Source organism: Fonsecaea erecta (assembly GCF_001651985.1).
Source record: "Fonsecaea erecta strain CBS 125763 chromosome Unknown Scaff4, whole genome shotgun sequence".
NCBI lineage: Eukaryota > Fungi > Ascomycota > Eurotiomycetes > Chaetothyriales > Herpotrichiellaceae > Fonsecaea > Fonsecaea erecta.
Window position 1 is genome coordinate 655,604 of NW_017387247.1, and position 25,992 is coordinate 681,595.

General features: G+C 54.0%; 9 protein-coding genes across 9 annotated transcripts; 5 read left to right on the forward strand and 4 right to left on the reverse strand.

Moving 5' to 3' along the window:
* Positions 1-58: 58 nt before the first annotated feature.
* AYL99_04986 (hypothetical protein) lies at positions 59-647 on the forward strand (the record flags this gene model as incomplete). The annotated part of the gene is made up of 2 exons (XM_018836498.1): positions 59-333; positions 383-647. 2 exons carry the CDS (start codon positions 59-61, stop codon positions 645-647), a joined length of 540 nt encoding a protein of 179 aa, XP_018693351.1.
* Positions 648-4,339: 3,692 nt separating this feature from the next.
* On the reverse strand, positions 4,340-6,971 carry AYL99_04987 (hypothetical protein; the record flags this gene model as incomplete). The annotated part of the gene is made up of 2 exons (XM_018836499.1): positions 4,340-4,482; positions 4,547-6,971. The coding sequence occupies 2 exons, from the start codon at positions 6,969-6,971 to the stop codon at positions 4,340-4,342; spliced, it is 2,568 nt and encodes an 855-aa protein (XP_018693352.1).
* Positions 6,972-7,822: 851 nt separating this feature from the next.
* On the forward strand, positions 7,823-9,007 carry AYL99_04988 (hypothetical protein; the record flags this gene model as incomplete). The annotated part of the gene is made up of 1 exon (XM_018836500.1): positions 7,823-9,007. The coding sequence occupies one exon, from the start codon at positions 7,823-7,825 to the stop codon at positions 9,005-9,007; it is 1,185 nt and encodes a 394-aa protein (XP_018693353.1).
* Positions 9,008-9,654: 647 nt separating this feature from the next.
* Positions 9,655-12,488, forward strand: AYL99_04989 (hypothetical protein; the record flags this gene model as incomplete). The annotated part of the gene is made up of 6 exons (XM_018836501.1): positions 9,655-9,909; positions 9,964-10,604; positions 10,740-11,801; positions 11,864-12,002; positions 12,081-12,289; positions 12,365-12,488. 6 exons carry the CDS (start codon positions 9,655-9,657, stop codon positions 12,486-12,488), a joined length of 2,430 nt encoding a protein of 809 aa, XP_018693354.1.
* Positions 12,489-13,198: 710 nt separating this feature from the next.
* Positions 13,199-13,630, reverse strand: AYL99_04990 (hypothetical protein; the record flags this gene model as incomplete). The annotated part of the gene is made up of 1 exon (XM_018836502.1): positions 13,199-13,630. The coding sequence occupies one exon, from the start codon at positions 13,628-13,630 to the stop codon at positions 13,199-13,201; it is 432 nt and encodes a 143-aa protein (XP_018693355.1).
* A 916-nt stretch (positions 13,631-14,546) lies between these two features.
* On the reverse strand, positions 14,547-15,575 carry AYL99_04991 (hypothetical protein; the record flags this gene model as incomplete). The annotated part of the gene is made up of 1 exon (XM_018836503.1): positions 14,547-15,575. One exon carries the CDS (start codon positions 15,573-15,575, stop codon positions 14,547-14,549), a length of 1,029 nt encoding a protein of 342 aa, XP_018693356.1.
* Positions 15,576-18,963: 3,388 nt separating this feature from the next.
* AYL99_04992 (hypothetical protein) lies at positions 18,964-19,993 on the forward strand (the record flags this gene model as incomplete). The annotated part of the gene is made up of 4 exons (XM_018836504.1): positions 18,964-19,036; positions 19,087-19,483; positions 19,538-19,690; positions 19,744-19,993. The coding sequence occupies 4 exons, from the start codon at positions 18,964-18,966 to the stop codon at positions 19,991-19,993; spliced, it is 873 nt and encodes a 290-aa protein (XP_018693357.1).
* A 758-nt stretch (positions 19,994-20,751) lies between these two features.
* AYL99_04993 (hypothetical protein) lies at positions 20,752-22,669 on the forward strand (the record flags this gene model as incomplete). The annotated part of the gene is made up of 3 exons (XM_018836505.1): positions 20,752-22,003; positions 22,059-22,495; positions 22,604-22,669. The coding sequence occupies 3 exons, from the start codon at positions 20,752-20,754 to the stop codon at positions 22,667-22,669; spliced, it is 1,755 nt and encodes a 584-aa protein (XP_018693358.1).
* A 1,060-nt stretch (positions 22,670-23,729) lies between these two features.
* AYL99_04994 (hypothetical protein) lies at positions 23,730-24,750 on the reverse strand (the record flags this gene model as incomplete). Its single annotated transcript, XM_018836506.1, has 2 exons — positions 23,730-24,591; positions 24,692-24,750. The coding sequence occupies 2 exons, from the start codon at positions 24,748-24,750 to the stop codon at positions 23,730-23,732; spliced, it is 921 nt and encodes a 306-aa protein (XP_018693359.1).
* Between the last annotated feature and the right edge of the window lie 1,242 nt (positions 24,751-25,992).

Sequence of the window (25,992 nt, forward strand, 5' to 3'; positions counted from 1 at the left end):
TATTCGCCAACAGGTAGAAACAAATACTTGTTCTTGTCCTCGTGCACTCGCTCGCAGAATGCCGTACCCCTGGATGGACTTCCTGGTCACCAATACTTCCAGAAATCAAACCACTACTTTGTGGTACGACGGATTTGTCGCTGCGACCGAAGGCGTCTTGTCGAACGACCAAGGAATGACGATACTGGAAATCGCTTCAATCGAGCTCGGTGTAACAACAACTGATATTCCATACGCTTGTCTCAGCCCAACTGCCAGCGCTTGCCGTCCAAATCCCCCAGATCTCCAGAAAACAAAAACCAGTCGCAGAGTCTCAGTCGCAGAGCAAAGCGCGTAAGAGACGGATAGCTTCAGCACAGGCCAGAAATTGACAATGGCTTAGCGTTGATGCGGCGGCAAAATTTTCAAAGGCGCGATATGACATCGAGAACTGGCCGGACCGAAGGGAATCCAGGCAGGTCTCGTTGAGTCTCGCCGCACTTGCAATCGCGCTGGGCCTGCACTGGATCTCTGGGCTGCGATTTGAGCAGCGCAGAATGCCGCACACCTGGGGTGGCCAGGCAAGTTGTCGGAGTTCGCAGATGCCAGCCAATGCCGGCTATGACGCGAGTGACCAACGATTATCAGAGGATCAGCCAGACCGTTAAAGCATTTCTCTGGGATTGAGGGGAGAAAATCTGATGCCGATTTGCATCCGGGCTTGAAATGGGGAAGGGATATGCGCAGTACGAGGTGAAGATGAAGGTGTATCTAGACACGGGCACAGATTGCTATTGTACCACAAGCTTGAAGGTTGTCCAGAAATGAAGAGGTCAAGACTCGAAGGTTCGAAGTTGGAAGGGGGACCCCTCCTGGCTCTGCTGTTAGGCCCCATGGCCAAAAAGTAGCGAATGATTGCACAAGCGCTATACCGCGACGGTGGATTTTTGGCACGACAGGGGTCCTGCTGCTTGCTCCAAGCACACTTTCAGGTGGTGGTCATGTAGTAGTGTCGTCAGACCTGAACTCAGACCCGAGACTTGACTGGGGTTGTCTGAGGTCGATCCCGAACGTCGATCAATGGGCGGCCCACCGGGCGTCCAGAATCGACCACAAGCTCCATGGCTCTGGGCTTAGGAGCCCTAAGACAAGTCCACAAGCCATGCACTTGAACCCGGCATGAACGGCGGAATCGGAAATTTCTGGATTCGGCACAAACCACAATCGCCCCCAAGGGAGAGCCGCACCTGCAACACATATGGGTGATGTTGCTGTAGGTACAGGACAGTATCATTCAGAGAACATTAGTGGAAACCCATCGTGTGTTGGGCCTAGAGGATCTGATCTGAAGACAGACGATCGCGGACTTTTGGAACAGACAGCGTGGGCCTCTCATAGCATTGACCCCAGGGATGCGAGCATCCGACACAGTGTGGTCGCAGTAGCTTTTGTCTCTTGTCCAGAATTCGTGGGAGGAGACCAGGTGGGAAGGGGACCTGGCTCTGGTAAACCAGGGCCTTGTAAGATATCCATGGCCGGAACCCAAATCATGGCGGCAGAGGCAAATTGGCCTGTACCGAATTCGGCTGTTCATGCTGGCCGGCGGAAGTATCGGTGCACCTGTGTGGCATTTACCTCGTACGGGGAACACGACCCATCATTTTCCTCGTCTGGGATAATGCATCGCAGCCAGGGGCGATCGTGTTGACGGGGATAAAGAACCCCACAAAGTCTTCTGAGGCGTTTGTTCCCAGGGACTTCTTCTACTGATCTTGACTGCGCTCTCTACATAATAGTACACTTTGGTGGATCAGGGTATGTAACACATCAAATATACCTTTGTAAAGTTGTCGATATACGTGTAGTGATCAGGATCGTCGGGACCAGTTTCTGATATCAGTGCGAAGTCAGGGGGGAGTGAATGAGCGGCCCAACGGGCTCAGCGGGCATTGGGGCATGCCTAGCAAGCATCAGCGGCCAAAGCTAAAGCCACGTTTCTCGGTCCGTACAAGTTGGGTGTTGGACAGTTGCTCCGGAGGGCTCGTCCATAGCATCAGTGGCGCCGTCCTGGCACCTTTCTCTGGGTCATGGAAACGGTAATTGATGTGGAGTTGGTCGCCATCTTGACCCTGGGATATCCCCGACTAGCTTAAATTGTGCTGGGCCTCAGGAGGAGGCTGCCATGAAGCAGAATTAGAAGCAGCAGGGACCACGAAGGGGTCGCGGATTCGGCAAGGGCCTAAAGACCATATGGTCGGGGTCACCAGGGTTATCTGGTCGATCTCCTGATCTCCTGATCTGTACGGGGGCGCACTGTACTGAACAACCCCCATACCGTTGTAATTTTCAACTCTCTGGAGCATTGACCGGCAATTTTCTAACCCGGTGCGCAAGCATTGCCCCCATGCCTCCTTTGTATCCTTTGCACCTAGGAATGGCACGAGGGAAGTCCCAATGCTGACGAGATTGCGTACTGTGGGACGCTCTTGCATGTGTTCGCAAGCCTCTTCCACAAGCACGAGTAGGGTCGGGTTGACAGGTGGTGATAGGGCTTGAGCTGCACCGCCGTTTTCTTGGGGGCCGGGGAACGAGCGAGGGAGAGACTGCGAAGTGCCCATTCTGGCTTCTCTCCCACTCCACCTAATAGTAGTAGCGGGTTGATTCGCTCAGACTTGGACCGAGTCAAAAGCTGTCAGGATAGTAGCGTGGCCAAAGTACTAGCATCAGAAACGGCTTTTTAGTGTCGATAGGCGTGTCAAACTGGTCGGGGACGCAGCTGCTCACAGCCAATGGTGAGCGGAGTATTTGCCTAGCATTGTTCTCGGGGACGCACAGCTTCTGCTCTGGTCACTGTTCACCCTGGTTGCAGATCCTGCTTGTCACCCCAGTAGTCAAAAAGCCCACTTTTTTCTGTTTGGCAAGCTCTGGCGTTGAAGGGATGAGAGGGTGAGAGGGCACGGACGCCCGTCCGCTGTCCAGTCAGGGCCCTTGGTGACCAAGCCGGTGTCGCTCGTAGAGAGATGGATTCTCATCATCTCAACCGGGTGTCCCGAAACGCCGTTGTGCACTCCGTATTTGCCTCAAACCAAAGTCTATTGGCCGTCCAGAGGCCTGGTCAACGAGTAACACGGCGGCTTGGCTTCTGAGGACGCCAGTGCTTGTGTCCTTTTGCATTTTTTGTACCCAATGTTGTATTGAGCCGAGTATTTCCGTCGGTCTACCCACATGGAGGCAGAAGCTACCGGGAAGGACGGGGTGGGAAGGCGATTCGGAGGCCTCCAGGAGTAAGGCGAACATGACTCGCTGGTAACTTCCGGTCACCTTGGATCATCTCTGATCTCGATGAGACGCTTATCAAGCCGTATTCTTGCTGCCTAGACCCCGTGTTTCTCTGACAGACGGAGAGGACCGAAAATCGATGACGACGGCCCAGGCTGGCTACGGCAGCTATCGAGGAAAGTGGATGAGAGGAGAGGACAGGGATCGCAGCGTGAGTCGGGGGGCCCATGGGCCATGGATGCGTAGTGTAAGGTAAAGTGAACAACCTTTGTTTCGTCTGCTGCCGGTGGGTTCCCAATACAGAAATGAAGACGTCGAATGTGGAATTGCAACAAAGCCACTAGTTTTGTAGTGACTTCTTGCCATTTTGTTTCCACCCTCCCATGTGCTTCCCGCCTCCTTAGAACAAACTTTCAAGTTGAGTCTCAGGCGGTCATCAAAGTCACACAAGTCGCCCCCACAAGCACTTAGCACGAATCGATTCCCATTCCGGAGGCGCGGCAAGGCTCGTATCGAATCCTCGCTTGCTGCTCCAATGCAAAGTTCCGTGTTTCACAATCCCTGGCCTGCTTGCGGACCGCAGACAAAACGCATCTGAAGGAAGGATTAAATTTGGTCAACGGGAACGACAAGAGCGGGAACAAACCAAAGGCAATAGTGGTGACAAGGTGCTCGGTACATCTGTAAAACGTAAGACTCATACTCATTCCCTGCGTCACGAAAGTCCGCGAGTTCTGATTAGGAGCCAGCCCCTGCGGTGATCCTTACATACACGTTCCCGTTGAGATTCGTCTCCAAGCTTCCCAGCTCTCCGACCAACCCCCAAAGCCCTGGCTATGTAACAACGCAAGCAAATTTCGTGTCCGACGAGAGCGACCCAGATCCATGAAAGCAGCTTCCGATAATCTGGAAGCTGACCAGCTCCCGCTTCTCCAGAGTTCCCAATCTGTAAAGACTGCACACATTCCCATTCAGTAGCCTTCTCTTCGCCATTGCTACCCAAAGTACGCCAAACGGATAGCTTGTCCCAGAAAATGCTCCAAGAAAATTCGTTAAGTGTCATGAGCTTCCGTACAAGATCTCAGACGCTCTTCTCAACCCGGCCGATCATGGGGTGGCTGAGGACGCTGTTCCTGCATTCGTCGGGGAAGGCGAAGATGGGCCCTGTTCCTGTACACCCTGGCCACGGCACATTGGACAGCTGTTCCGACCGGTGGTGAGCCACTGTATTCAAGTCAATAAATCGGTATGTCCCACAATCCAGGGGAGTAACTCACTTCGTCGATACATTCGCGATGATAGACGTGCTTGCATTTATCCAGGCGGCGGACTTCTTCAGACTCTGCGTAGTCTGATAAACAAATGAGACATCGTTCTCCCAAATTGATGATGAGTGCTGAGTCATCGCTATCTGAGACGGATTCCCCAAGGAAGCCCGATTCTTGAACGACGAGTCGAAAGACTCCACCAGCAGCGCTCACATCTTCCTGGGTTGCAACAGGTGGCTTGACAGGCCCTAGGAGAGTTGACAACATCTGCATGTCCTCATAGGATGGATTGTCAGTAAACAAGCTGGGCATAGCAAAGGCAGGGTGGGTTGCCGAAACGTTGGTGCCCACAACGTAGATCAGCCAACTTCGCCCTGCCCCTGCTGGCGGAGGATCCGGTTCGACCATCCCGTTGCGCCTTGCTGCACCCGATCCCAGCTCTGGTCGGCGAGCAAACTCAGAGTCACTTCGTCGTCGTTGACGAGCGGTATTGAATGAAGGCTCTGGAGAGCGGCTGTCGAGATGTTCTTGTGACCGATCCTCGTCAAGTTCAGAGAGTGGCTGGTTGGGTGTCGCCGATGCTGAGGATGGTCGTCGGATTGGAGTAGCATGGCCACTCCTGATGTCAGCCGGAGTGGATGGAGGAGGAATGGGACCAGGAGGAGTTTCTGAGACCAAGGTAGAGGAAGCACCCGCGTCAGGCGTGGTAGGGACAGTTTGGTCTGAGTGGCTGGACAAGCGGCTGGTCTGCGTCCGAGTGCGCTGGTGTCTCTGCGACTCATATTGAGCGGGAAAGCTGAAGTTGGTCATCGAATGTCGCCGGGTGCTTGATCTATTTCTTCCATCTGAGCGCCTAAACAAAGCTCCAGAGCTTCCGTTGCGGAGAACATTGGCTGGGGGTAAGAAAGGCAGACTCAAGAGGGTGTCGAGGCTCGGGCCCAGCGTACCATTCTCACCGCCAGTGCTGTCCTGGCCGTGGGGAAGGGATCGGACCCCAACAAGGACTAAGGTCACGGACCTGTCGCTTTCACCCGGTCCTGCGATTGAATCTAAATCCATCTGATCAACATCCCGTGATTCTGCCTGCGATGCAATTGGCGACCCATTTTCGTCGTTTGGAAATTGGAATACTCTCATGAAGTTCACAGGCGGCAGATCACCGTCAGACGAGTTCATGTCGATGTTTTCTCCAGCCTGGGCTGTCGCCGCTTCTTGGAGAGTTTGTACAAAGTTCTGAATACTACCATCAAAAGTGTCACCACCAAGGTGGCGGGCACCCGTGGAGCCCGCTGTGGCATGACCGGAAAGTTGGGCGGCGATGGCAGCGGCAGCAAGCTGGAGCACTTGTGAAAGAGGAGGATGCTCTCCTCTCCGTATGAGTCTCGTTGATCGTGACCTGAGGCCAGGCTGGAAACGCCGAATTGTGCTCATCCCCGAAGTGACTCGGGGTCCAGCCAAAAGGGTTCGAGCTTCAGGCTCAACTGCATCTAGCTCGTGGGGAGCATCGTCATTTTCATGACGCTGGTCAGCGGAAGCGATAGATGGAAGAAGGTGATCAGACTCATCGGCGAAAGTCACCCTCGCAGGCCGCGAAGGAGACTCCCGGCCTCCCTGGCTGGACTGCAGGTGCTCTGTGGACTGCCGGAACAGACTCGAAATGCGTTGAGAGATTGACATGGACTCCCGAACTCTGCTGAACCTGTTTCGATGTCGCAGGCCGGAAGCGGCAGGCTGGGGCAGCTCGCGTAGATCACCATCCGTAGAGTCTCGCCATGAAGTCGTAGGCTCCGGCTGTTGATTTAGGCTTTGGAGGGCGGGAAATGGTCCTCGGATGGCTCGTCGTCTGGATTCAGTTCGATTCTCGCTTCGTCGTCTGATAGAGCCCGTGAGCGACACTCGGCTGTTGGAGTCTGAATTCGGCGGCCGCTCGTAAACGGAAGGGCGTAGCCGCCCTGAGATTCCATGCCGCAACGCCCGGCCTTCCTCCAGGGTCTCCTCTCCACTGTTTAACAACCCTCTTGCAACAGAGTCTGGAAGCAGCCTTGAGCCCAACCTTGACATTGTGGACCTTCTCCTGCTCGGGGATGGCGACAGTATAGGTGTCGCGACAGCCTCTGCATCTGGCACGTCCACATCCTCCGGACCTACAAGCGGTCTGTTCTCTTGTTCGTATTCAGTCTCGGAAGGAGAGGACAACGAATGGCCTGCATTCGGACGTGATGTAACTGACTCGGCGGATCGGTGGCGTCGGAAACTGTCGTAAATAGTGCTAGCCCTCTGGCCTGCGATTCTCAACGACTGGGCATTCCGTCTCGCCAGTCGCGAACTCCTACCCTCCGCGCCCGTCCCGCCAACTGCGACTCCTGTGCCAGTCAGCGTATTCCTTGATTCCTCCATTAGGTCATCATCGGCCGGGACACGAGGAGCTGAGGTGGCGTTCCCCATCTTTGGAGGCCGGAAGGTGTTCGGCCTGCGCAACAGGGACAACCTATTGTGGTGTCATGATAGAAGAGCGATGGCTCTGCGTGACTTCGTCGTCGATCCTAGGCCGGGATATCTGACTCTGTGAAGATGTACACGTCGTAGAAGGGGAGGCCGAGACAGAGGGTTCGGTCGGTGGTCAAGGTTGTGGTCACTGTCAGCAAGTGAACAGGCTCATTAACACGCTTGGGATCGGTCTTTATTCGACGACAAGTGGAGACGTGAGGACGAAGATGACAGAAGGCGATGCGTGACAAAGTCAACCGAGACCGAGAGGCATGGAAGAGTTTGCAGAATGGTGGTTTGGTTGATGATGCGGCAGTCGAGGTTGGGAGTGGTGGTGGTGGTGTGGTTTGGTGTGGTTTGGTTTGGTTTGGTTTGGGTCAAGGAAAGGCTGAAGTGCTGGGCAGCCAGCAAGCCAAAAGCGCCCCAAGAACCAAGGCACGGACTTTGTTTGGTCACCCTCTCACTTAAACAACAGAACCCCCGGTCCAATAATATTAACATCAAGGGCTGTTTAAGTACATGCCTCGACGAGCTCCATGCTTGTCTTTCATTACCCTCTATATCGTATCCCGCTACGTACGACTCCGTGTTGCTTTGCGATCCTAAGACCTTCAAGTATCTGGGAACGCCTCAACACGATTACATCACAGCAGCACATGAGCTCGGTGCGACGTTACTTAATAGGGGAGTACCCCGACCACGCGGACTTGGGGCCATTTTGATGGGCACGCGATTCAACACCTGGACGGACAGGAGCCCGAGTACCTCCCCCAACAGCCTTGCCTTTCTCAAGAACAGCCCAGGCAACCATGCCGCACATTTTCGTGCCTCCTGTCGCGACGCAGCGAGCTCATCCAGCAGCAAGAGAATTATCCTCAGCAAGGAAGAAGCGCAAGAGAAAGAAAGATGACGATGCACAAGACGGGGAAGAAGCCAGCCAGATACTATATGATATGAACAGTCAAAGTGAGACTGTCGCTAATCTCGACTATACCGCTGTCGTAACTCCACTCGAGAGGCTTCAACGCCGTGTCGCTGGGCAGCCGCTGGACCAGCCTCCACCACCGTTCCCCTTCCCGCACACCGAGGTACCTTCGCAGAAGAGCTGGGCAGCACGAGGGGATCTCGACGAGGAAAGGAATAGCTCACAGGTGTCAAGGTTATCGGACAGCTCACGGTCTTTGCATATCCAGCATCTCGCTGCCTTGAGTACAATAGTGCACCGGTCGCTCCTCGACGATGATTTCCCTCGGGCTGCTCGCGCTCTGGGCTTGCTCTTCCGCGAAGATATCGTCAGCAAAAATGCTGCCGTTCGCACTCAAGGCTATATGGGCATTGCGGCTGAAGTGCTTCTGCGTAATGGATCTGCCAGAGAACCAAATCCTAGCCAAAGGATCTCTGCGATCCCATTCACCCTTGAGGGTTTCGAGAGAGCCAAACGCTTTTACGAGCGACTTATCGTTAGGCATCCGTATCACAAGTCATGGCCCGAGGCCGTCAACGCCGTTGACTATTACCTCGCCATGTTCAATCTCTGGATTTATGTGGTGCAGGCCCAATATGCGGCTAAGTCAACAACGCACGGGGACGATGAAAGTGACGTCGGGTCCGTCACCTCTTCTCCTCGCGTGGGCAGGTCGGCCAATCAACCAGACAAGAAGGTGAGGGAGCTTGAACAGGCTGACCAAATCGCCTCCAGGATGGACTCTTGTATGGCCACCGTTCCGTATATGGATGAACCAGAGCTTATCAGACTCCGTGCAATGGTTGCCCTCTGGGTGGCTGATCTCCACGAAGACTGTGCATATCTCTCTAGCCTTGGGGACGTGAAAGCTGTCGACATGTCCTTAGATCCGGGTTCCCCGGTTGCACCTCTGCACGAAGACCAACCGGCCGACCACGACGAGCACAGACGCGAGGCTGCCCGAGCACGTGACAAGGCCCATGACCTCCTCTCACGGTTGGAAGGTGAAGCGAGAAGCGACGGCGGATGACCTGCATTACGAGGGCGCAGGACCTGGCGATCCCCACCACCAATTTGCCAGCCAGAAAACGATCTCGTTGCCCTGCAGCAGGATACCGAGTAACAAAGAGCCGAATTCTCCCTTCCATCTGCATTGGTTGCCGACTTAGCTGTGCGACACGTGCACCGGATTCTTGCCTTTCGTTCGAGATGATGCTGCCCAAGCTTGTTTCCTCCGACTCGCCCTCGATAGGATTATGAGGTCCACGCGCCAAGTTCTCGATGTTGATTCGCTCCCTAGGACTGCTATCAGGGAGCTTGCTCACCATGTCCTGTGAGCTTTTTCCGACAGAGTTCATCCCACCAAATTTTGATGGCTTCACATGCAGCCCCGTCTCTGGGTAATCTGGCTGTCAGTCCTCCAAAGAGATTGTTCTCGAGGCTCTACGGTGGTTGTCCTCGCCATTCAGTGCGCCATATGCCCTTTTCCAATGACCCGATTCGTGGATTCTGCTGCCCGTGGTTTATTCGTTGCCCTTCCCTTTCCCTAAGTCTTGCGGTCAACACAGAAACACCACAAAATATGAAGACGATCACGAGCACCCTCAGCATTTGCTCTTCCTCTTTTCTCTCTCCTCGCTGTAAAGTGTGGTTGTTGTTTGAATTTGCCCAGCAAAAATGGCACAATTCAGCTACGCAGAATGGCAGCGGCTCAGGGACTTCCACTTCGAACTTGGCTTGATCGGTGTCGGTTTCATTGTCCTCGTGACCATCCTGGGGGTTGTTATGTACAGACTCAGCGCACAGACCCCCGTCAGCAAACTGGCTGCCCATCCCTACGTCAAGTTTGTCTATGCCTGCATGCTCAAACCTCATGACAGACGATTCGATCTTGGCCAGCAAGGAGCTCTTGAGAGCTTCTACTCTGCTCAGGTAGGAGGGTAGACAACTTCGCTAGCCTTTTCTTCTTACTCATGTTTGCTTCAGGCGAATGTCTATGACTCCACCCGAAAGCGTCTTTTACGAGGGAGAGAGGATATGCTCGCGATCTTGGTCGCGAAGTTACAGGGCAAAATGGCAGCCGGAGAAGGGTACAAGCCCGTGTGGTATGACATCGGCGGTGGTACCGGCTACAACATCGAAGTCATGGACAAATTGGTGGGTATTGAGGGCTTCTTTGAGCATGTGTTCCTCGTCGATCTCTCCACTTCCTTATGCGAGGTCGCTCGAGAGCGAGTCCGTAAGAACGGCTGGAAGAATGTCACGGTCCTGTGCCAGGATGCGAGATCCGTCGCGTGCACTCCGTCCTCGGCCGACCTGATCACTATGAGCTACAGCTTGTCCATGATCCCAGATTTCTATGGCGTGGTCGACATGGTGTCGGGGTTTCTCTCCCCAAAAGGGCTGATTGGCATATGTGACTTCTACGTGCAGAGCGTCGTGGATATCTCGTCAAGAAACTACTGCGGCGGGTCCTTTAATCGCCATGTCAATTGGTTCGGTCGAATGTTCTGGCGCACGTGGTTCGATGCCGATCGAGTCAACCTCGACGGTGGTCGTAGAGACTACGTCGAGTATCGCTTCGGTACTGTCCTGTCAACAAGCCAGCGCAACTATCCTCTCGGCGGGTGAGTTCTGAGCCACGGGCTTTCCCTCCCATCCGAACGTCGTCACAAGCTTGAGTGATGCGTCTCTCGCTGCGACCAGCGGCCCTCTTTTCCTTTTGCCCTGCAAACTCAGCAAACTAACGTTGTGGCTCGTAGCATCCCATACTATATCTTCATCGGATGTAGACGAGATGCAGAAGCATTCGCCGAACAAGGCCAGGAAGTGCTGGAAAGACTCGACGCGACTCTTACGGAATCGCCGTACCTATCCCCAATGAAATTCAAGGAGCAGCGGAACTTGGACGCTCAGCAGAGCATTCCCCGGTCGAAGTCGTATGAGTCGGCCATTGTCAACTTGAGTAACGACCTGCCACTGCCTTCGGCTTTCTACCAACAGCACCATTGGAGAATCTACTACAACGACCTCTTGCAGAAACATCAACAATTCGGTAACGAGTATATCTACGCCTTCAACTGGGAAGATCCCAAGGTCGACCACCAGCTTCTGAATATCGGCCAGGATGACGTTATCCTCACCATCACCAGTGCTGGAGACAACATCCTTGACTATCTGCTCGAAAGACCGAAACGTATCCACGCAGTCGATTTGAACCCGAACCAAAACCACCTCCTCGAGCTGAAAGTTGCGGCCTTCACCGCCCTTCCCTACAACGATGTCTGGCAACTATTCGGCGAAGGCAAGCACGCGGATTTCCGAAATCTCCTTCTCTCCAGACTCAGTCCGCATATGTCCAGCCAGGCTTTCCAGTACTGGCTCAGTAAATCCTACATCTTTTCCTCCAAGGGGGGATTGTATGAGAGTGGGGGGTCCAGACACGCCATTAAGCTCGTGCGATGGCTGTTCAAGACATTTGGACTCACGGCCAAAGTGCGTACAATGTGTAAAGTGGAGACGCTGAACGAGCAGCGCGAGATCTGGCCTCAGATCCGGAATCTCCTCCTCAGCTGGCCCTTGCACAAGACCGTGGTGTCTACGGAGTGGTGGGCATGGAAAGCGGCTGGGGTTCCTCCAAACCAGCATGCCCTCATTATCGACGACTACGCACAGCGGACGAAGCTGCCACGAACGAAGAAACTCTGCGGGGAAGCTATCTGGCAATACGTCGTCGACACTTTGGATCCAGTGGTGGAAACGACGCAAATTAGCAGGGACAACTACTTCTACTATCTCTGCTTGCAAGGAAAGTTTTCGAGGAAGTAAGCAACAATTTCACATTGGATCTTTCTTTGGCTACTCCTCTAACGCACAAACGAAACAGGTGCCATCCTCGCTACCTCGGCGTCAAAGCGCACACGGCGCTGTCAAAACCCGACGCATTTGATGGTCTACGCATCCACACAGATGAAATTATGGAAGTAATCGCGAGGATCAGCCCCTCGACACTGACCATTGCCATCGTGAGTCCTTCGTGCTTCTTTCCATGGACAATGAGTCCTCCCATTTCCACCATAGGGTCACTCATTGACAATCTGCAGCTCATGGACTCGATGGACTGGTTCGATCCCAGTGACCCAGAATCAGCTGCACTGGAGCAGGTTGTGGCTTTGAACAAAGTCCTCAAGCTCGGGGGCCGTGTCCTCTTCCGGTCTGCGGCATTACGGCCGTGGTATACAGACATTTTTGAGCAGAATGGCTTTAATGCTACGTGCGTCGGCAGACGGGATTCCGGGAAGTGTATCGATCGGTGAGTTTCGGCAACCTCGATCCCTGTTTGCCACTGCTCCGTTTTGTGAGACCGGACTCTCATCCTCTATTGCAGGGTCAACATGTATGCGTCCGCATGGATCTGCACAAAGAAATTCGACATCTCGACCAGTCCGCTCATCCCTTCCAAGGAAAAGAGCGTCGCGGCGGCGACATCGTTAGAGGAGTTGAAGATCTAGGAGGAGGAGGAGGAGGAGGAGGAGGAGGAAACATGCCTCTGCAACTCCGAACAGTATTGTTCCATGTCCTACTGTGACTGCGAAACTAGGTTTTGCCTGGTCGTTCGTCGCTCGTCTACTTTTTCCTGCACACCAATCGATTCATGTCCCAGTGGCAACCCATATGGAGAGAAACATGGCGCAGCACACTCAATACGAACGAGCGTGGGGGCACTACATTCATTCCCCTGCCACTCGCCCTTTTCGGTCTCCCCTATACGTCCGGTTTTACAGGTGATGACGACGCAGAGTGCGAAAGGTGATAGATGATAGATGGATGAGTGGATTGATTAAGTGAACATAGAGAGAAAGAAAGTACCACCTCCACCTCTCTGATCCGAGTTGCAATTCATTCTGCGATCGTGAAGGAAAAGCTCTGTGCTGACCCCAACAATTGGAGCTCCAGCTCACTCAAGTCCCTCCGATCCCCTTTCCCTCCTCCCGGCATTATGGATCCTTGTTCTTCTTCCTTGATCGTCTCACGCAGAGTTTTTCTGTACAAATCGCCTTCGCCCAATCTCATGTCCTGGTGTATGTAAAGTACAGGGGGATCAGTAGTTATGTCAGAGAAACCCAGCAAGCATCTGCAAACACATCCGTTCCACTTTGTCTCACACATTCCGACGCGACGACAATCTCGAGACACAAACAAAACCTCAACGGGTCCATTCTCAAGCGCCTCCTTCTCTCTTGGCGTACTCGTCCTCCATTCTCTCCTCGTACTCACGATCCCTCGCCGCCTGGTCGTCGTCATCGGGGTCAGCGTCGGTGACATCCTCGATCCTCCCGCGATCATCACTGGCCCCCACCCTCCCCCCGCGCAGCGGGATGTACGTCTCCTCGCTCCGGGGTGGCCTGCCCGTCTCCTCGGACACGCGCCGGATGTTGGTGCCGTCGCGGTCGTTGCTGGTCATGGTCTCGGTGTAGCGCTGCGCGTGACTCCGGGTCTGTGGGTCGCCGCCGGTCGACCTGGAACCGGAGCTGGAGGTGGAGCTGGAAGTCGAATACGACACTGACGCGTTGTAAAACACTGAACTGCCACCGCCGCCACTGCCGGAACCCTGGCGGGTCGTCGCCTGGTTCGATGAGCCGTAGTTGGACATTATGGTGGATGATGGTGGATGATGGTCGTGTGGTCTGGCGCCGTAAGAGAGTGTGTTACGTGTGACGAGGCTCGTCACGTAATCCTTAATCTCTGGGTTTTGTGTGTATATCTGAATGTATGTCAAAGTAGGGATGGGATAGGGACTTCGGGATACACCACAGGAAGAGGGGAGAGGAAAGGGAAGGAGGAGAAAGGATTTATATATAATCCTTGGCCACAGACGTCACTTTGCTCGTTTGCTCAACCAGTCAGAATGGTGTCTGTCATGTTGCTTCTCCCCTTTCAGTGATCTGGAAAATTCCTGTGGGTGGTGCCTTGTCTGTTGTTGTCCAATCCGTCTGCCTAGGTACGTACATCCATATCCATCTGTCCACTGCGCAGTGGCAAAACAACCATGAGTGGCAGACCCGGGTCAGGCAGCATACTGTTCGGTGATTGGTAGGTGGGAGGGGCTTATGACCTACATACATACATCGGTAGTGTGATGTCCAACCCTCGTCTGAAGGAATGCGGGGAGGAGGCGGCGGCAAGGAAACTTGGATTGTCCAAGAAGTTGGGATCCTCGTTTGACATCACATAGGGCGCTGAGGTGATGCAACTGGTGAGATTTCCGCCACTTAGCGTGTCCCAAAATATTTCACGTGGTTGCGTTGAGCGTATTGTACCTACTGTACATACATAGGTATTTCAAGGCTGTGCTCCGTACCTGAGGGCTGTAATGAGGTCCAAACAACAGGGTGGGACTTCATACGCTATTGGTGGTTGTATATTCTACCATAATTGTCAATTTGAATAGTAGAGTGTCGATTCAAGGGATCAGTTCACGAGTGAGGGAAGTTGATGGAGGAAGGAGGGAAATAGCATTGCGATTCCGAGCAAAATTCATCTTTTGTTTGAAACAGTTTCGACGAAATTTATATTGTTCTGTTCCTGTGATCGACTATCTTCTGGGCCACTTCGTCAAGGATGTCCGTCTTCTTCATCTCGCGGAGCCAGCTCTCTGGAATGGCCTCAAAGCCATGATACGCCCCGGCAAGCCCGCCACATATCGCACCCACGGTGTCTGCATCGTACCCCAGGTTGACGGACAGGATGGCTGCCTCCTCGAAAGTATCTGTGTTGAAAAAGGCCCAGAGCGACGCCTCGAGGGTGTCGACCACGTAGCCCGTGCTCCGGATCGACTCGGCTGTTGTCTTCTCCCAGTCCTCCAGCGTCCGGTACTTCCCCATACGCTCCGCGAGCACGGGTTCGATGGGCGTGTCGGAGACGTTGCTGGGGATCTCTCTCACCGACTCGGCCAAACTGACGGCGAGCTCGGTCTTTGAGGCGCCGCTGAGCGCTTGCAACACCAGAGCACTGTATATCATACACGCGTGTACGCACCGAGGGTGGGGATGTGTTGGTAACGAGCTCTCGTGCGCGAGCAGGACGGCGTCCGGCTCACTCGAGGCCACGAGCGCCGCGGGGAGCACCCTCATCAGGCTCCCGTTGCCGCAATACTCGTCTTTGCCGAAGGAAAAGGTGATTTTCTTCAGGATCGCACGATGAGTAGCTTCCACCGGCGGCGAGGCGTCGCGGTTGCCAAGGTGGAGGAAACTGTCCCACATCTCGAGTGCACTCCTCGTCGAGACTCCGATGTCGAAGCAGCGACCGACCGACGACATGTACCCGTTCCGCCACCACGAGATGTACTTCTCGACCTGGTCCACGATGTTGGACTGGCCGCCACATTCCAGCAGCGACTGGGCCAGACACAGTGTCATTGACGTGTCGTCGGTGAAACAGCCTGGAGGGAGACCAAAGTTGTCGTTTGGCAACATCTGCGTCAAGCGGTCAAAGGATCCGCGGGGCTTGAACTCCACGGGGCCTCCTAATGCGTCGCACACAGCAAGGCCAAAGAGTGCGCCTCTGACACGAGAAGAGAAGGAGACTGGTGCTGGCATGGTGAAGAACAGAATCTATATCCCACTCTGATGAAGCGTATGCAGGCCCGTCACCTGTTGACGCTATACTCTCGTCGCTTAACCACAATCAATAGATCTAAATCTCGGAAAATTCACAAGCTCGTCGCGAGGACCGAAATAAGTAATTGAGCCATTCCTTTGAAACAGGGGGAAGTTCAGTGTAGTGCATGCCTGATGAAACATTGCGTCAGTATGACTCAACTTGGCACTGGCAAGATGCAAGATTTGCAACACACAAAGAGCAGAGAGATGATGCCAGATGTTGCAGGATCCGACGGAATGATTTATATCCAGTTCATGCCCCTGACGACAGAAACGAATCCAAAAGGTATTATTAACTATTACTTCTTTCCCCTTTTTCTGACTACAAACAAACAATTCCCCGCCAGACCCTGAAGCAAGCCACAATCGATAAGAAGCCGATAAGAGGGAGCCGATAAGGGGCTCACTAAGAGGGCTCACTAGGCTGAGAAACTACCCCGCCGCCCGCTCGCCCGCTGGCTGTATGGCAGTCAGCCCACTGGGATCCTACAGTCAGGGACACAGCACAGTCCCTCCAAGGAAACAGGAAAAATGGCAGCCATGTCGGCTTCAAGTCATTGTTCTCATTAACAGTTTACGTGGGTGCCTGTGTGCTTGTCTGCTCTGCCCTGACAATAAATGCAATGGTAAGCACAGATTGTTACGGTCGTTGCTCATCCAAAATGAGAGTGTGCATCCAGCCACCTCCTGGCAGAGTCGTCGTGCCGCTTTTGTTTCCTTGTCATCTTCGTCAAAGCAATATGTATTCATTTTGGCAAAAGGAATATGAAATAGTGAGCCTTCAGCGGCAGTGTTCGTGAGGGTGCTTTATTTCTATGATCGAGGTTGTCAGTCGCCAGTCAGGGAAGACCAGAGCCATGGTGGTTATCATACGCAGGTGCATTGACCAGAAGGGCATTGGCCTAGTGTCCTTGTTAGCAACGGGTGTTTCTACAACTGGGACAAGGTACTGACATGTAGAGCCACAGCTGCAACTGCAAGGACCTGGATTCAACAAGTCAGCTCCGTTAAACCGTCAATGGAACAGTCCCCTGGTAGGTGGCATACCCATTGTGTTTGTGCAAGTAAGCGAGTGCTTGTTTTCTTGATCGGGGTCGATTTGTTCAAGGTTGAAAGCTGGGTTGTGCGAGATGCTAAAGACAGAGAGGGATTGCTCGTTGCTGTTGAGAGGGAAAGGAAGAGGAAGGGTGCGAGTGAAGAAACCAGGTCAGCTGTGTTTTATGTTCTGGGCGGCACGGCGCTGGATCTCGTGCTGCCACTAAACCTGTTGCGACTCCAAGGTCTCCGAGGGACCGAACATCGGGATACAACGACAACAATTGAACATCCCTGTTGATGTACAGTACCAGACCTCCCACCTGATCCTTTTAGTCTCCCTCCCCAAGACCCAATGTTTCCCCCTCGTCTTTAGCGCGCCCAGGGCTCCCCTCGCCAAAGACCTCTTTCCGTCACCGTCAACATATCCTAACCCTGAATAAGCTCTCGTCCTATGCCCACAGACGTATCCATCGTATTTCTTTGGCGAAGTTGACTCCAGATGCCGTGCGGATTGCCGGACTCAGGCTGCCGAAGTTCATCCATCTATTCCAAAGATATCAAGTCACCTCCCCCACGTAGGTTTGGCAGCATTCTCTGGCAGACGATGCTGCCTGTTCTTTCGAATTGATTGTCGCATCGTAACGCAAGCTGCCGCCTCGATTCGGGAACTTACCGCAGAAGAAGCCTCACACAACTTCAAAAACCCGCAACCCGGCCGCCATCACTGAGCATCTCTGATTCAGCCATGACTACAACCGTCGGTGTTGTATGCTTGTGTGGGAAGAATTCCGAGACACTACAATTGGCGTCCCAGCTGCCTGTTCCAGTGTCTCCTTGCTCATGCGACAGCTGCCGATACACCACCGGTGTGCTGTACTTTTCATGCTTTCCCCTTGCCTCGAAGCCTAGCACAGGGGACGTTCTTACCCAATATGACTCTTCCCCCAAGTTGACCAGATATTTCTGTCCAACATGTGGATCACCCATGTTTGTCCACATCCGTCAAGACGACACGTGGAGCGTCTGCTCAGGCGTGGTCGACAGAGTGGAAGGCTTACAAGCCTCGTCAGCTCGGAGCCTGGAAAGAATTATCCACCACGAGTTCGTTGGGGATACCAAAGACGGCGGGCTGGCAATCTGCTTGGCGCAAGTAGACGGTCGCGCAATACCTCTTTATTTGCAGGGACCGGACGGGCCACAAGTCGGGCCATCAACTGGAGAGTCGTTGGCTGGGGCCAGGGTTGACAGCCCTGCCACCAGGAAAGGGGAAGTCCACGAAGGCACGGTGGTTTCTGGAAATTCAAGCGAACTTCGCGCAGGATGCCACTGTGGAGGGGTCAACTTCCGCATTACCCGGCCCAATGCCCTCTCAAAGCAATGCTCTTCGCCGTGGGCGGACTTGCTTGTCCCCTATCATTCTTCGAGCTCAGAAAATCGGGAAGACATCAAGTGGTGGTTGCGTGCCAATGACTCGAAATACTTGGCAGGTACTTGTGCGTGCAGGTCTTGCAGGTTAGGTTCCGGCTCTCCAATTCAAACCTGGACTTTTGTCCCGAAGGCCAACATCCTCCAGCTCGATGGCAAGCCGCTGGACTATAGCATGGGGACCTTGAAACAGATCGAGAGCTCCAAAGGCTGTTTCCGTGAGTTTTGCAGCCGCTGCGGTGCCACGGTCTTCTGGCATTGCCTGGAAAGACCTGATCTGGTTGATGTGAGTGTAGGGCTCCTGCGAGCGTCGGAGGGTTCACGAGCAATGACTTGGTTGGACTGGTGGACTGAGAGGGTAAGCTTTAGAGAGGACGCTCTTGATCAGCTGCTCATCGACAACTTGGAGCAAGGGCTGCAAGCTATCAAGCTGGGGAATGACAGAGCATAATAGTGTCTTCCAGCTAAGACACTACCGAACTGAGTGATCAAGAAATGTAATGCAGGTGCAATTGGCGATGGTCGTGAAACAAACGAAATCGCGACACGCAGAACACGAGCAGTCCAATAAAAACGCGGAACAAGGGTTTACGTAACTTCTGACTTAGACAACGCACCTGTTCAGCCCTATCCAGCTCGCCAGGTCGCCCTGTGTCTACCTCGTGAAGCGGACGCCTCCATCGCACAAGATCTTCTTCCTTGAGTCTGTTACCACTACGTCCAATTTGCTCAATCATACCACGAACCCCGCCCTATCACTCCATATGATATCGTGATTGCGCGACAATCCAGTTGCTGTTGATCCCAGCGGCCGCAGCCAGGCATCCTTCTTGCAGTTGCGCCTGTTGACACTCTAGCAACTATGGCCAGTGGACTATCCAGAAACTCTTACGACGACGATCATGCAGTCCTTGAAGATGACTTCCTCAATGATGGTACGGGAGCCCTCTTCAATCTCAAATGATTCGAGGCTCATTTTCTGCAGAAGTCGAACCGGACGAACCCTCCTACAACACCTCTGATCGCACCCCTTTGACAGGCAACATCCAATCGTCCTCTTCCAGCGCACCCCTCAACCAAAGCTACTTGACCTCGAGGATACCTGGTGAGGACAGGCATGCCACACAAAATACCATCGATGAGAGTGTCTGGGACACAGTATCTCGAGACCTGTTCGCGGTATGGGAGAAAATGAAACAAGTCCTCTACCCGAAGTACTTGCTTGGAGGCATGCTCCAGAGACAAGGCACTGGCATGGGTGATCTCGAGAGTCAAAGGGGAGGGCTCGGCAGAGATCTCAGAGGCCTGCTGGGACGTTGGCCCGATGCAGATGGCATCTTGCAGGGAGGGATGAGTGAAGGCTTAAGAGATTGGGATCTATGGTGAGACGCTATCCTCCATCCGTCGACGAGCAGCATTTTAACAGGTGTACCCAGGGGCCCTCTCATCTTCTGCTTGTTGCTGAGCGTCTTCCTTTCTATGCGCGCCAGCAAAGGCCAAACCGACCTGGTCTTCTCCGGTGTCTTTTCCTTGATCTGGATTGGCGAGGCCGTGGTGACCCTCCAGATCAAACTGCTTGGGGGGAATATGTGAGGACTTCCACTCCCCCAGCTCAATTCCAGCGATGCTGACGCTTTTCTAGATCGTTCATGCAATCCGTCTCCATTATCGGGTATACCCTCTTCCCTCTGACCATTGCCGCCCTCCTCAGCGCGCTCGGCCTACCAACTATTGCGCGCATTCCCGTTTACATCGTCCTTGTTGCTTGGTCACTAGCAGCCGGAGTTAGTATCCTCGGGGGATCAGGGGTGGTAAAGAATAGGGTGGCCCTGAGTGTCTATCCTCTCTTTGTCTTCTATGTCAGTCTCGGCTGCCTCTGTTTTATTAGCTAGATTGTGGCAAAATGGGCCGGCTGTTGCGTCGCTGCTCGCATTGCCACTACTGTATTCCACCCTGTAATGTGAAAGAATGGACTTGAATAGCACAGCCAACGTCTCATAGCTTGGTTGGAGACCTGACGACATTGCCGTGGGTGGGGGCGGAACAAGAGGAGTTTATTGAGTTGTTTTGTGCGGAGCAGGCCTGCGCATGCCTTGAGCCGCTTCAATCATATCGTACCAGTGTCGTTGTGCCGACCGCACATCCCTTTGACTGAGTATTCATCTCTGGTTTCCGACGCCTTCTTCAGTGTTGCCTCCAAAGACTACGTTGCACGGTCAGCCGCAATCCAACCGCCTGAATTCCTGCTGGACACGCTTTTACAACCACCGCCATCGGTTTCCTGATTCCGACTACCAAGCCACTTGAGGTCAACCGCTGTTCTCTCACCGTCTCTCGGTCCTCCAAGCACCCCAGGGGCAAGGAATCTCTCTGCCTCCCGCTCGCACTCGGGGCAAGTACTTGGGGTGTTTGAAGAGATCTAGCCTGGGTCCATGTGAGGGGTCGTGGCCTCACGGATCTGAAGATTGGGAACCCATCACACATTCATCGGGGCGAATCTCGCCGTCTGCACCGACTGACAGAAAAGTGTCTACAACCACAGACAACCCCATCTGCGAGAACCCGCTTCCTGGGAGACTGTTACAGCGCCACTCGAGCCACAGGATTTTTCCTCCACAAGATCCCTTCACTCCACCTCTGATCATCCACAATGGCTGCGAGCGACCGAGCAGAAAACCTACCACCGCAGCGTGAACTGACCGAGGACACGGTCATAGAAGATTTGCCACCTCAAGATGGGAGTTCAGATGGCGAAGGAGGCGAACGCACTGCGCGGGAGAAATTGAAGAAAACGTCCATTGCGGGACTATCACAATACTCCAAGGCAAAGCCTGGCGTGGTTGGGCACCACCCTGTGGGCGACGTTGCGGGCACCGAAACCGTGCTTGAAGCACAGAGTGAAAACGGACAGGCACGGGGCCGTCCTTCCAAGAAACGCTCCTTTGAAGACCTGCAAAACGAAGAGTCCGGCCCCGGTGTCGAGAACGGGGGCCCACCCTTGCCCAAGAAAGGAAGCCAGCACAAGAGAATGCGGTCCCGAGAAATTTCTGGGAATGATGAGGAGATACAGACTTTCGATAAATACGAGGACATGGCGAGCCCAGTCCAGGAAGAGAGTGACTCAGAAGCACAGCAGTCTCCAGGCGGGCCCGGGATCCTAGTTCAAGTGCCCTTGAAGAAAGAGATGGAACCAACTGCCAGCGTGCAGGACTCACAAGCACCAACGGCAGAAGATAAACCACCTAATGTTACTATCAGCACAGAGAAGCAGCCCGCAGCTTCAGAGACCCTCGTCAAACCCACTCAATCGGCCGAACAAGCAGGCAAACAACCGCAGGTTGCGGCATCCTCAGGCTTTGCCAACACGTCAACAGCTTCTCCATTCAGCAGCTTCAAATCTCCCCAATCACCGGAGAAAGGGACGGAGTCGATCGCGTCTCCTGGGGGTGCGACGTCGAGTTCCGCCTTCGCTTCTTCCGGTTTATCAGCTTTCGCTGCGTCCGAAAAGTCACCCTTTGGAGCTGTAGGGGCGACCGCGAAACCTAGTGGTGGATTTGGCGGGGCCAGCGGAGCGAGCCTTTTCGCGTCGACTTCTGGTGGATTCGGGGGTGCATCACCGTTCGCAAGTAAGCCAACGTCGGGCTTCGGTTCAGGGGGCGGTTTTGGATCTGCTGCTGGATTTGGAGGCGCGAGCGGGTTTGGGAGTGCTGCAAAGCCACTCGGCACGGGTCTCTCGCCATTTGCTACTGCCGCAGGAACGGCGGGTACGTTCGGAAAGCCTAAGCCGTTCGGAGTCAAGTCGAATGAAGACGAGGAAGACAGCGAGGACGGAGACGAGAACGACGAAGCACAATCGGCTGCTCAAGAAGTCGAGCAAGATCCGAGATTCCAGAAGCAAGAGCGTGAGTGGGTTTCTATTATAGGCGGGGCCGATTCGCTAACTGACTGTCTTGGTAGTCAACACTGGAGAAGAGGACGAGAAAACTATTTTCAGCTGTCGAGCGAAGCTGTATCACTTTGACAGGGAGTGGAAGGAGAGCGGGCTGGGAGACTTCAAGATCAACATGCGTTACGAAGCAAGATCAACTGTGCAAACCCCTACCACAGACGACAAGGATGCAGGAGACAAAAGGAGCAAGCCTGAGGATGATGCCGGTGAAATAAATGAAGAAGACGTTGAAGCTGCCCTTGAGCGGGGCGATCGCGGGTCGTCTGTGACTCTTGAGCGCAGAGGACGACTCATCATGCGCGCCATGGGCACACATCGTCTCCTTCTCAACACGCCGGTATTCAAAGAGATGAATGTCGGCACGCACGACGGCAAAGAACCAAGTGGCAAGACGATGCATCTCACTGGTCTGGAGGGAGGGAAGCCGACGGGATTCCAGATAAAGGTGAGATATTCCACGAACGGATATTCCGTTCATGCCGCTATGAAGATTCGTTCGGTTGCGTTTCAGTTGAGTTCAATTCTGTCTGACCTGCTAATGCTCTATGAACAGGTGGGTAAAGAAGAAACGCTGAAGGAAATCTATTACAAAATCCGGGAATTGCAGGAAGAGATGTGATGCCACTTGACGACAAGCTGGAAGCATCCAGTCTCCTTTCCATTCCAGGATCAGCACACTCCCAAAGTCAACCCTCGGGGAATGGCAACCTGCAGAGAGACCGCCTCTCTCATCTTTCCCGACACACAGTTTGGCCCTCGACCTTATTGGACAGCTACGTGCCTACCACTTTACAGTATTTGCTCATTCGATTCCCCATATTCACCGCATAGGCTTTTGGGAGGGTTGGAATGACTTTGTTGGCCGAGAGGGACATGTCTTGATGGGTCTGGGGGGTTAACGCTCTCAAAGGCGCCTCTGGAGTGATGGATGTCGCTGGGTTGGGCTCACGGAGACAGAAGAGTGGTGTCCAGCTTCCCCCGACACGCGATATGCGACTTGGGAATGTTTTGTGCGAGACCGTCAACTACAGTTAGGATAGGATAGATCACAGCACCGGCATCTTCGCCTCTCCCTCTCTCAATCTCTTAAGATACACATGGCCGAGTACGCAGAGATGCGAATTTGAATCTTTTGAACAATACTCCGAAGCCCAAATTGCCTCCTCCGCTCGCACAAAATGTCTTTGTTAGGTCAATCCATCCATCCACCGCTTTCCTGCCCATTTCGTTACCTTATCCCTTATCCCTTGCCCTCCATTCAGTCATTCGTCCTTCCGTCCCTCCCTGAGAACCGGTATAGTGGTAATAAGTAATTCAGACAGCCGCGCAAATCCCCCCCTTATCCGTGCCCCCTTGTACAATATGTCCAGCGTTCCTCCCCCTCCCTTCCCTTCAGACCCATGCCTGGCCCGCCATCAATTATTGCCTTAACGTACATACCGTACATGCAGTACCATAGGTCAGTCCCATGCCGTTTTCACCCACCGCACCCAAAATAAGTCATTGTTATCATCCACTACCGTCGTCATCATCTGTCGGATGCGTTATACCCGGTACAGCAAGGCTCAATGGGCCTTGTGGTTCCCTCCTGGCCCGTTATATGTGTATGTATGATATATGTTCGTGTGGTCATATATAGAAAGATGTTGGATTGTTTTCTTTTGGTTGTTTTTTTTTTTTCAAAGAATAATCATGCCCACGCCCGCGACGAGGGCACTACCCACCCACAGCCAGAAGACCACCGTCCTGCCCAGCTCGCCGCCGACGCGAGCTCCGCCGCCGCTGCCGGTGAGGTGGAGCGCGCCGCCATGCGAGGGTATGCTGGTGGCGACGACGATGGTGGCGCCGTTGGTCGTGTAGGTGTACGTGATGACCTGGCCGCCTTGGTCGGCTCCGCTGTCGTCGTCGTCGTCGTCACCACCATAGCCACAGGCGAGCGTGGGCTGCACGTACCACGGCGTCGGGATGGTCAGCAGGTCGCACAGGCTGGCGGGCGTGGACGTGACCTGGCCGTTGACGGTGAGCCGCGCAAACTCGGTGAAGAAGTACTGCGTGCCCTCGGTCAGGGTCTCGTAGGACCCGTCGCCGTCCTCGTCGATGCACGTCGTGCACGGCTTCGCCTCGCAGGTGAGCCCGCCTGTGGCCCCGCCGCAGACCGGGAGAGTCTGGCAGTCAATGCCGGTGTAGTCGAGCTGCTCGTAGGCGGTGCACCACGACGCGGGGATGCTGGTGGTCAGGGCCTGCGCGCCCGCGTAGCTCGTCACGTAGGCGATGGCGTATTCGCCCGGCGCGAAGGGCGTGGTGGTGGCCTCGACCACGTCGTAGATGGATGTGGCGCACAGCTTCGGCTTGCAGGTAGTCTGTGCCGTGGAGCCGCCGCCGCAGCTCGAGCACTTGTACACAGTGGTGTAGCTGGTAAGGACCGGGCAGGGAATGTACGACGTTATCGTGATGATCTCGGTTGACAGGTACGACGTGTAGTAGGACGGCGAGTAGCTCCAGCTCGTGGCCTGGACCACTTGAGTGTACTGGCCATCGTCACTGGTGATTCAAGGGTCTGTTAGATTTGGTATAGGCTCTGGGGTTGTGCATGCGCCCCAGGACTATCCAGTACTGGAGGAAGACGTGGGTAGGCGCTTACTATGTGTCTCTCCTCTGTAGCTGGGTGAGCAGACCCGCAAAGAGCGTGAGGGCACGCATGAGACGATGCCTCTATCGCCCTGCCGTTATATTTCCAATATCAAAGGTCTGCAGCGGTGAGCAATTAGGAGTAGGCCTGGAGAGACGATCGCCAAACGACCGCGTCTCTAATGTTTTTTTCTTGACAAGACGTGAGGTGAGAAACCTCCCCTCCAGTCCGGCGTTTGCCGCCCTTTTTGAGAACACAAAGCATCTTTTTCTCCGATGATTCAGACTTTTTGGTTGTTGGGTTGATACGGAAAAACAAGCCTCGATGGCGGCCCAGCATCAAGGGCTGGAGGGAGGGCATCCTCAGCCCGGCACCAAACGTACCTGATGCGATGCTCAGTAATTTTGTCCGGTCTGCGGTGCTCAACAGGGTATGGTTCCTCCGCCATGCCATGCGGGATGGCTGAAAGGGAGGAGGAGCAACACCAATGACGGCCTCATCAGGGCGGATGTTGACTTTGGGCAATGTAGTGGTTGCCCTGGCAACGAGTCTTGTCCACGGCCGCCTCTCCTGCATTGTTTGTGCAGCCCGACTCCATCTATCATTGAACAGGCTGCAGAAGCTGTTTCTGAGGATGCAAACAGAGAGTGCGGACGAGGTAGCCGGGATATATGAACGTCTGGTGGGACAAATGCGGACAGCGAGGAAATCTGTGCGGGAGTCTCGCAAGTCGCCGAAACGGGCCATATACGAGGATTGATTAAAGTTCACACCACCAACCCACTTCAGCCTCACTAGCCAGCTTGTCCGCCTTGTATCTACGCTAAGCTTCTTCGCCGGAAACCTTGCAGCACCTTCATAGCGGCCGTGGACAGACCTGCGACAATGGATATGACACATCGTTACGAGACATAACATATGCTAGCCTTAGTAGCACCTAGATCTCTTTTTATCTAGATCAGAAGCTTGAAATCCCCGATGATAGCGCACAAAACAAGGCGTGATATCTTATATCCAGGCGCCACTTCGATCTCGTAGCGCCATCACCCGGACATGGCGTGCTGTATCCACAACTGTTATTTATTAGCTGAGTTCCCCACCACTTGCATTCATCAATGAGCCATAGCTGTCCCCAAAACTACCCCCCGGCTCACACGGTTGCCGGAAATGTCATGAAACACCCAACTTGACCGATACCCGACACATCGCCTGGCTTTCGTTGCAATCGCTGCTGATGGAGGCGTCGTGCCGCTCTCGTTCCGGCATTCGAGATGCGCGCCGAATTCGACTAGTACATGGATGACAGTCTCTTG